An 11,072-nucleotide genomic window follows, 5' to 3' on the forward strand; every position below is an offset into this window, starting at 1 on the left:
TGATGGAAAGTGAAGTTACCCAATCCCCCCCAAAAATGCTGAATGTCTTCTCTGATATAAGGATGCTGATTCATAATGGGGATAGTGGGGGAGCATGGGAGGATTAGATAAGCTTTAGAAAGGGAAAAGGGTTGGGAGGAGAAGGGAGTTGGCCCAGGGGTAGGAAAGATGGTGGAATGAGATGAACATCATCACCCTAAGTATATGTAAGAAAACACACACACACACACACACACACACACACACACACACAATAAAACAATGGTCCATTTCTCTTTGTAACTCCAGGTTTTCTCCAAGAACCTCCTAGAACAATGGTCCACTCACACTATTCTTCTGCTCATCAGCTGCTTTGCCTTCCTGTACTGTGCAGACTCAATCATGTAATTGTTCATAACTATGACATAGAGAAATGACCTCATCCTAGTGTGCATCCACAATGCTGTGGGCAATGGTTATGGCACAATCTGTCCTTTGGCGCTGATCAGACACTAAAATAATAAAAGTTTTGCAATTTAAATGGAGAAACAAAATGAGATTCTGACAAAACTGGCCTAAGACAACTTTGCGCCTCTCATTAAGACAATTTTCTCTACTTTATAGAATTATCCTTCTGAATGAAAAACAATTAATGTAATATATTAAATTTTAGATCAGTAAAAGTAATCTATATCACTACTAAGGCCTTGTATAATTCTACCCTATATCTGCATGACAGTCTTGATTTACACCCATGGATTTTTACAGTTTCTTGTTATTCTGTATCTCAGACTTTTATAATATGTATACTTTCTTTGTCCTGCATTTTATTTCTTAAAAATTCTCTTAATGAAGTTCCACTTGAGATATATTGTTCCCTTTTCTCTTAAGTAGCTGTGCTGTAATTGCTCCACAATCACAAGCAGGCATGTGGAGGACAGCTGTAAGCCAAGCCACCAAGTAGGTGAGGCAGCAGCTTTCCAGTCTGAGGCCACTCTGGGTAACTTGGTGAGACCCTGTCCCAAGGCAAAAACAAAAGGAAAAAAAGGCTTGTGATGCACTTGAGTGTTCAACTCTCTCTAGATTCATTTTCCTGTACAGATAATAATAATAATAATAATAATAATAATAATAATATGGTATCAACATCTTTTTTCTAAACAAGATAACCTCTATGGCTAGCGAGAAGCTTGTGTGTTCTTTCTCCCTATCCCCTCATCATTATCTTCAATGCATGCTCATGAATTTCTTCAATTTCCACTTATTTTGTATCTCAGACCCTTATTCTGGGGTTATTTTCTTTCTTCCTGCATTATCTTTCTTGAGAATTTTTTATTTCTTGAAAATTTGTTTTTATATGTGCCATAAAAACCAAGCAATGCTGATACATCCTACAACATAGATCAATCTCAAAAATATTAAACTAAGTAAACAAAACCAGAAAGAGAAAATCATATATGGTAGAATTCCATTCATGTGAAGTATCAGCAGTTTAATTAGTAAACTCACAGATGGAAAGGGAAGTGGTGGTCACAAGGGCTGAAAGGTTGTTGGGGAGTGTTTTCTTATTGGATTCATGGTTTTCTTTTGTAGTCAATAAAAAATTAGAAAGAAAATCAAGGTGATGATTACACAGCAATAATGGGATGGTCACTAAATTTTAAAGGTAAAATTATCACTATTGGCAGAATTTAACCTTGGGAAAAAAATACAAAAGACACTAGAAGTCTACCTAGTTGCTAGAGATACCATCTCTTGTAGAAAACAGCCACTGGGAAGCTAAGGGCTCCCCCATGTCCTCTGGATCTCTCACTCAAACCTTGAATGGTAATTATGGCTTTGAGGAGTTTGGTCCCTACTATGTGTCAGGGCCTATTCCAGGTTCTTTATATACTTTAATACTTACCTTTCTCCAAGGTCTTACAGGATACTTGGAGGAATCCTTATTTTATTTTATTTTACTTTTATTTTGTTACTGGGGATTTACCCAGGGGTGTTTAGCCACTGAGCCATCTCCGCAGACCTTTTTATTTTTTTATTTTTGAGATAGGGTCTTCCTAAGTTGTTTTAGCCTCAATAAGTTGATGAGGCTCACTTTGAACTTGTGAACCTTCTGCCTCAACCTGCCAGGCCACTATAATTGCAGATCTGAGCCACCACACCATGCAGAATCCTAATTTTACATATGATTTAATTAAGGCTGAGAGACAAACTGAATGTTCCAATGTCACCCAACATGCAGACTAGGGATATGACTCCTCGTATGAATTCTAAATTAATCATTTACATATGAGAATAAAAGGCCTATTAGTGTTTTTTTTTTCCTAAATGAAGGAGGCAAGATGAAGGTATTTCACAGGGGTACCAGGAACCTGTTGAGTGTGATGTCAGTGTTCACTGTCATGATTGTGGCCATGTTTCATATAGACACTAATATATCAAAACTCACTGCATTGTTCACTCAATGTGTGTAGTTCATTGTGTATCAGTTTTACCTGAATAATATTTTAATTAATGAAAGATCTGAGCATACAACTGAATAATAGGGATTTTATAAATGCAAAAATGACAGGAAAAGATGCCCGATATTATGGCTCATAGTGAATTGCAATTAACACACCCATAAACATGGCTAAAATTCAAAATTCTGACAATGCCAACTGCTGGTAAAGGCAGAGGACAAGAGGAGCACTCATCCAAGGCTAGTGGGGTCACAATGTGCAGCCCACCTGGGGAGATAATCTAGCAATTTCTTATTAAGCTGTGGTCTAACCATATCTTTTTTGGGGGGAGGGGTACTGGGGAATGAACTCAGGGGCACTCATAAAGTGAGCCACAACCCCAGCCCTCGGCTTACTACACATCTAATGATGAGACGACATCCTAGGTGTTTGGCTAATCGAGTTGAAGACAGATGTCCATACAAAATCCTGCATGCAAATGTGTGTAATTTCTTGGAATAGAGATGTGGCTCTGTGGGAGAGCACTTGTCAGGAGAGAATAAGGTCTCAGATTTCATCTCCAGCATCACACATACACACACACACACACACACACACACACACACACACACAAAATCTAATTTCTTTATTTATAATTGCCAAGAAAATGAAGCAACCAAGGTATAATTCAGCAAGTTTACATATTATTTGTCAAAAAATGGACACATCCATTAAATGGACTGTGCTTCAGCCATGAGACAGTAATGGGCTGACCAACATGGAAAGACCAGGAGGGGACTTAAGAGGCTAAACCACAGACAACAACAAGGTCAGTGGTTCCCTGGGATTTGGGAGGAATATGAGAGGATGGCAAGAAAAATCCTGGGACCTTTGGATGTGGAATGCATTGTGTAAGATACCACAGTGATGCCTATTCATGACTGTGCTTCTCCCAATAGTTAAAACAACTGTACAATCAGGCAGGGTGAGCAGCCTGTAATCCCAGAGGCATGGGAGACAAAAAACCTAAAAGTTCAAAGACAGCCTCAGCAATTTCTTAAGGCCTAATCAACTTAGCCAGACCCTGTCTTTAAAGAAAATATAAGAAGGGCTGGGGATATCATGCAGTGGTTAAGCACCCCTGGATTCAATCCCCAGAATGAAGGAAATAAAGGAAGAGAAGGGAAGGGAAGGGAAGGGAAGGGAAGGGAAGGGAAGAGAAGGGAAGAGAAGGATGGAAGGAAGGGAGGAAGGGAGGCAGGGAGGAAGGAAGGAAGGGAGGGAGGGAGGGGGGAGGAAAAAGAAACAACTGCACAAGTAGGTTAATAGATACAAATACATCTATACTGATATAATTATACAGTTTTGGTAATTATATCAAATGCATCAAAGAAATGCAAGATGTAAAAACTAGGAGAAACCATGTGTGGGGAGCAGGCACCCAGGTACATGGTTCAGGCTCATGGTCTTCATTATTCTGAGAACCTAAAACTGTTCTAAAAAAAAAAGTTTATTAATTACAACAAACTGAACAAGCTTAGGGTTTTTTCATCTTAGCCAAACCCTAGTCCACAACTCCCTCTTGATGATCAGCAAATGTGTATTTGTACTGAGAATTCAGGAGTCATAGCAGCCCTGCCTTCCTTGGACTCTATTTCCCTGTGAGGTTTTGCTGGTTGTTTCCTCTCAGTTGCTCAACCAAGTCCATGTTCACAAATTTTATTTTCTTTACAAAGAAAAGTGAGCAAAGGACTTCAGAAGGACACTACAACAGTAGATGTACAGAGTGTTCAGATTTCTTTCAATCAGACAACAGTGACTCTGTATCCCTCTGTTCCATAATGTGTGATTCATAAGGAACATTTGCTCCCAAGTGACCTTCTTACACTAATGATTGAAAAGAAAATTATCTGAGAAACTTTTTTTAAAGTCTGTCTCATTTCCACCAGGTGACCTTTAAACTGAAAGTACTGTCCATTTTACTAATGATCAAGGTTTGACAGGAATCCAAGATAATGGAGGTAAAGAGTTGTGCTCATACACATGAAAGGACAAATAAACAGTGGCTCCTGTTATTATGAAGACAAACTTGTTGATCAGAGTTTGGGCAGATATTTGCTTTTGGACAGCCCCACACTGTTACTTTATTTTTCCAATGACATAATACTTTGCTCATAGGGACAATCCATATCTGGACTTTGTGCATGACAGTGAGCTGCTAGAATCAGGGATCAGGGCCTGTGAATCAGTTCTGACCAGCTCAAGGTCCTCACTGTCCTCACTACTGTGTTTAGTAGAAGTGGACACAATCAGGGCCGGTCAGGAGCTTCCCTGACATTTCTTAGCAAGAGTTAGCAGGAAAATGTTCTCATTTTGGGTGCTAGAATGACAAGGAAAGAGTAACAGGTGACTGACCTTTAAGATCCTCATGCTGTGACTAATCTGAAATCTGCCAAAGCTGAAGAAATTACCTCCAGACACAAGTGTGGCTCACGGGCCTCTCGGATAGGTTTTGTCTTTAATGAAGGCAACATACTGCTGCATATTTTGCATGGCGTAGGTGAGAAAGGTGGAGACATGGAATACAATAGGGGACAATTTGAGGACCTATTAATGGCAGTAAAAATCACCACAATGAAGAGAAAACTGGCTCCTTCATCAAGGAGGCCTTTAACCTCTCTTCATGCCCAACCAGAGAAACTCCTCAGTCATGAATTCTCCCTTCCCTCATTTCCCTTCCTTCTTCCTACTTACCTCCCACTATTGCTCCCTTCCTGGATTTCTTGCTAGGAGAAGATGTCCCACATCACTCTCCATATTTTCTTCTCAAGTTTAAGGCATTTAGAAATCAAAACTGTCTCTGAGGCATATTCATTGATATAGGGGTGTCATTACTTGGAGCTGACATATCTGAGAATGTAAATATAACTTTAGTTATTTTTGTTTGGTCACATGATTTTATTCCAGGCCAGGACTCTTTGGCATCAGTAGAAGAGCCCCTCAACTTGTTTGCTATGAATTCTATGCAAATAATAATCAAGTGTACTCTGACCTTGGAAAGAGAGAGCTAAATGTAAAAAGTTTTCATCCAGATGATGCTTGTTTACCATTGCCTGATAATGGAAGAATATATTTTTCTTTTTCTCTGGGGACTCACTCACTCCCTGCCTACTGCAAGACAGGTGCTGTCAGACTTCAGATGCAACACCAAGATTATCAGTCCACCGAGAGATGAGCTAAACCTGTCTGTCCCATAAAACCTCATCTTGGAAGCCTCAGCTCTATGGAAAGAGGAGGCAGAGGAGACTGCGTTGTTGGCACTGGAGAAATGCATTTTGAAGTCTGCCTCTAACTACTTCAAATCCAGGCACAGGTATTTATTTCTAATGTGCTATAGCACTTCTTTGAATTTGTAATATGATTTATCTGAATTTTCATTCTCTCATTTTAAAATTCATAATATTGTTATTATTTATAATATTACAAATATTATTATCTTACATGAGTGATTTTTTTAACCATAAAGACTCACAATTTATAATAATTTAAAAGGCCAGCAATTTCTAGTTTTACATTATTTTCCAGAACTTAAAATGTCTCTAAACCTCATTTGATAATTTATAAGCTCACAGACTCACCTGCTAAAAAGTATTTCTAATATATCTTGAGTAGCAACTTCCAACACAATGTATAGTGTATATTTACATGAAAAAAAAAAAGACACTGCATTCTTTCAAATGGTCCTTGGTACACTACTTCAGAATTACTTTATCTTCCTCTTTTTTGCACATAGATATTCAATGGAGGTGCATTTATGCTTTTTAAATTGTCCTAAAGATGCAGGGAGACAAGAAAATAATAGAATAAACAAGTTTGTAATAATTTAAAACATACCATACTATATACTACATATAGTAATACTAAACTATGGGTTGGCATATTGAAAAATTTCTAGAATTTTTCTCTTCTCCCAGCTGTTCTATGAGCTGTAGTTATTCTTTACTAATGATAATCATTTTAAAAAGTGAATAGAATTTGAGAAAATTTTCAATTAACAGAATGAACTGTGCATAACTTTCCTATGCATATATACAGGAACAAACCAGTGAATCTTAACGTCAAGTACATTTACAAGAATGGGTTTCTAATAGAATAAGCTATATTCCATGCTTCTATAATTATATCAAAATGGATTCTACTGTCATGTATATAACTAAAATGAACCAATAATAAAAATTTTTACTTATATTAAATATATTAATGCTTCTAGAATTAAAATGACATAATTAAAATGTTATAATTGTGCTGAATTTCTTGCAGTAAAGAGAGCAGTTTATAATAATATACAGAAAATGTCTTTTATCTTTCAAGACAATTTTTTTCTCTTCTAAAATATTTTCCACCACTCCTTCCACCCAAATCTTGACTAATGATATTCTGAATTGAAAAATTCCTTCACAAAACACTTTCTAATTAGTTTTGTTCCAGTCACTGAGTTACCACAGACTTCACATTTGCATGTTCATTAAAGTAAATTAAGCAAAATCTTCAGCAATTCGTGATTTAGAAGAAGGAAATGGTGACTGGATCATAATAGTGGAGACCATTTACATCCTGGTTTGAACATATCTAAATATGACCACTGATAGGAGCATGACTTAAATTTGGAAACTTGTTGATATTTCATGAAGGAGACAAAAGGCCTGGTGTTTCAGGGCCTGAGTGAATATGCTGTAAGAGGAGCCACATAAGGAATGCTCTATAAGGAATATTCCAGAAGAGTTCTAGCTGTTCTTAACCTTGTTCATGGGGGCAGTCCTTTATTCTTTTTGATGATGGGTATTCTAACTGCAGTGTGACAGGCTGAATTGACAGGTCCTGATACCTAAGCATTGGCTATAGGTTTACCTTGAAGTTGAATTTTTCACTGCATTTAATATGAGTGCACATGTAATCTATTCCCTTGGGTACCTCCTGAAAGGTTAAAAACTGGTTATTTTCTAGGTTAAAGTCCCATTTTGCTGTTTTCTGCACAAATAGCCCTAGGCTTCCCACTGGGTCTCCAGGTCAGGTAAGCCTGGTTTTGTGACAGCACTCCTCTGTTCTCTCCTCTCCTAACTCTGCAATGCTATCTTCTGTTCTACTTTAGAAAACACACAAATAATTTGGAGAGTAAATATCCCAACAGCCAAAATTAGTGTGAACTCCTCTTTTCTTTGGATTCAGCTTTGTTTAAAGTTTTTTTTTTCATTGTAGTTAGATATAATACCTTTATTTTACTTATTTATTTTTATGTGATCCTGAGGATCAAACTCAGTGTCTTGCACATGCTAGGCAAGACTCTCGTGCTAATCACAACCCCAGCCCTGGATTCAGCTTTTTAATTAAAAGTATCTGAAGAGCCTCATCCTGATGCTATTTTATTGGGACACTCCAAGATGGTCTCTTTGCCTTGCCATGACTGAAACTCTTGTATTTCTGTATTAATGTTTATGTGTTTTGCCTGTATTTCATAAGCATTATGTCAAGGATATGGACTCTCAATAACTTTGCCTTCCATTAGAAAGTTATTTGGATAAAATTTGAGAGTATAATAAAAATTACATTATGTATTCCATCATTCTCACTGCTCATATGGAGACTCTGGAAGGAGTTATAACTACTTTCACAATGTCACACAGATCAAGAACTTTAAGTCCTGAGATTAAAGATTAATGAGATTGAGTGAGATGCCAGAATTAGAGTCATGGTCCTGCTATTCAATGTGCTGTTTACCATGTACATCTGAAAAATCAAGTGAAAGACAATTGATGTCAGTTCCCACTTCTGAGCAACTAAACTTCTCTTAGTACCTGACTGAATAATTTGTACAGGACATTCCTAGTAAGGCATCCCCCATTACTATGGAGATAGCAGGGCTAGTTTCTCTAATACAAAAGACTTATGAGAATGAAAACATACTGTGGTATTACTTACCAGAGATGAGAACTCTAAAGGAGACCCTACCAGCTGTGTCCCTGTTTTCCTGAAATAGATATGGAATGTGAAAACATCTATATTTATTGCATGTAGTAACTTGAAAGTTTGAAGAAATAACTGTACAATACTAACAGAATCCAAGGATAAAAGTATGTCAAAGAAAACCAATCATGCATAGGCATTTCTTAAATATGGTAGGAAATCCTTAATATATCACATTTACACTCCACACTAAGATTAGAGACAAAAAGTTATGAACAGTATTACAGTGCTTCATATGTGTCAGACACCTATCTAATTATTCATTCCAAAAATGCTACAATAAAAGTGTAAGCTGATTGCCATTTGCCCATGAAATCAATTGAAACCTAGGTGAAGTGAAAGTCTTCCCCCAGCTAATAAATGCTGGGACTTGAGATAAATAAAGGTCATGGGAGAAGAGGACAGAAATTACTAAATCCCTTAAAATTCTGCACTTGAATAAAGAAATCATGGGAATAGGCTTGTTGGTATTATTTTCCTGAAGGATTCTGATTTCTGCTTATCCAAACTTTACATCCACAGCTTATGGTAAATAAATTTTATGTAAGCCACAGTGTTTCAGATATGGCACATGCAAGCCAGAGAAGGCAGTATCTTCACACAGAGAAAGCTGCAGGGAAGATTGAAAAGCAAACAAAAGCTCACCATTAAATAACATGATTTATGCTACATCAGAAAACATGGTGTGAACAGGCTCAAAGAGAGGGGTAAAATCTCATCACTTCCAAGTGATGAATGGGAGGTATGCAAAATCATTCTTCAGAAGAATGCATGATGCTTAAGGTGAAATTTATTCCTTACTTATTTTTTACCTACATTTTCTTTTCTCTTTCAGTGATTTCATGGAACCAGGGCTTTATTCATGCTAAGCCAGCACTCTACCATGGAGCCACCACCAACCATTGATTTGAAATTAACATTAAGACCAAGAGCCTACCCTACTCACAAAGATTTTTGTTGTTTTGATAAATGATGATTCTATAGATTGTAAGGGAAGGTAGAACTGGAAGCATGGCAATGAAAAAGGTGTTGCTCTCCACTGACCCTGTTTTTCTCCCCAGATTCCCCATGAAGATGGACCCACATTTCAGTTATGTTGCCCTAAAAAAAGCCTTCTGTCCCCAGGCTGGCATTGGGATCACAGCTAACACCTTTCTGCTTTGCCTTCACATTGCCACTGTCTTTATGGGCCACAAGCCCGGGCTCACCGACTTCCCTGTCACCCACTTGGCCCTAACCCACATCCTCATGCTCCTCACCATGGGTCTTTTGGTGTCTACAGACATTTGGGAAACACAGGATATTCCAGGTGACTTCAAATGCAAAGTACTTGTCTTCCTGCACAAGGTCATGAGGGGGCTGTCCATCTGCACCACTTGTGTCCTGAGTGTGCTTCAGGCCATCACCATCAGTCCCAGTGGCTCCTGGTTGGCCCACTTCAAACTGAAATCCACAAATCCAATTGTGGGACTATTTGTCTTCTTATGGGCCCTCACCATGTCCCTCTCCAGCAACCTGCTCCTCTGCACTGTGGCCACACCCAATAAGACCCAGCCTGGTCTTCTGTTTCTCAATGACCACTGTTCCCTTCTCCTCGTGAGCTACAGACACAGGAGCCTGTTTCCTGCCTTGGTGGCATTGAGAGATCTCTTATTTCTGGGTCTTATGGTTCTTTCAAGTGCATACATGATAAATCTTTTGCATAGACATAAAAAAAGAGCCATGTCTCTTCGTACCTCCAGGTTTTCTCCACGAAGATCCCCAGAAGAAAGGGCCACTTACACTATTCTGTTGCTCATCAGCTGTTTTGAGATCTTGTACTGTGTGGACTCCATCTTTTCACTGTTTATAGGCATGACATGGACTGGTGACCCCATCCTGTTGTGTCTTCAAATGCTTGTGGCCAATGGCTATGGCACCATCAGTCCTTTGGTGCTGATAAGTGCTGACACACACATAATAAAAGTTGTGCAAACCAAACAAAGAGAGAAAGTTCAGCTTCTGGCTAAACTGATGTAAAGCTACTTTGCCATACTCATTAAAACAATTTTCTTTAGTTCATAAGTTTTTCCTCTCTGAAGAAAAATCATTAACATAGGAATAATATTTTTTTGTTAGAACAAAGTAATCTAAATACTTAGCAAATATCTTGGGAATAATATTCTGTTGTATGTACATCTTGTTTTAAGTTATTTACATTAATTGTCTCTATACTGGCCTCCTTAGCATATTATAAACTATTATAGTTTCCTTTTACTTTGGATCTCAGACGTTTACACTGGGTCTGTTTTCTATCTTCCTGCATTGCTGTTCTTAAAGTTTCTTTCAGTGAATTCTGTTAGAGGCACACTGATGTTTTTCTCTCTGTCTCTCTCTCTTTTTTTTTTTTTGTCTAATAATATGTGCATGCTTATATCCAAGCTACTCAGGAGACTAAAGCAGGAGAAATGCAATTTCAAGGGCACCCAGGGTGACTTAGTGAGATTCTGTCTCTAAGTAAAAATTAAAAGGGCAGGAGATGAAGCTCAGAGGCAGACCACCCAGGTGTTCATTCCCTATACCAAAACCACAACAATAATAAAAAAAAAACCACAAAACACCATGAGACTGCACTTCTTGACCAAAAGAAAG

The 11,072-nt window shown here is 38.0% G+C and overlaps 1 protein-coding gene across 1 annotated transcript; it reads left to right on the plus strand.

Annotated features, from left to right (window-relative positions):
• The first annotated feature begins 9,452 nt into the window (after positions 1-9,452).
• On the plus strand, positions 9,453-10,460 carry LOC113177983 (putative vomeronasal receptor-like protein 4). Its single transcript, XM_026382464.1, has one exon. The coding sequence runs from the start codon at positions 9,453-9,455 to the stop codon at positions 10,458-10,460; it is 1,008 nt and encodes a 335-aa protein (XP_026238249.1).
• Positions 10,461-11,072: the final 612 nt, after the last annotated feature.

The sequence above is a fragment of the Urocitellus parryii genome, chromosome 11 (genome assembly GCF_045843805.1).
Source record: "Urocitellus parryii isolate mUroPar1 chromosome 11, mUroPar1.hap1, whole genome shotgun sequence".
Taxonomy (NCBI): domain Eukaryota; kingdom Metazoa; phylum Chordata; class Mammalia; order Rodentia; family Sciuridae; genus Urocitellus; species Urocitellus parryii.

Excerpts from the sequence above, each read along its gene's own strand:
- LOC113177983 (XM_026382464.1), top strand. The coding sequence starts at position 9,453 with ATGGCAATGAAAAAGGTGTTGCTCTCCACTGACCCTGTTTTTCTCCCC.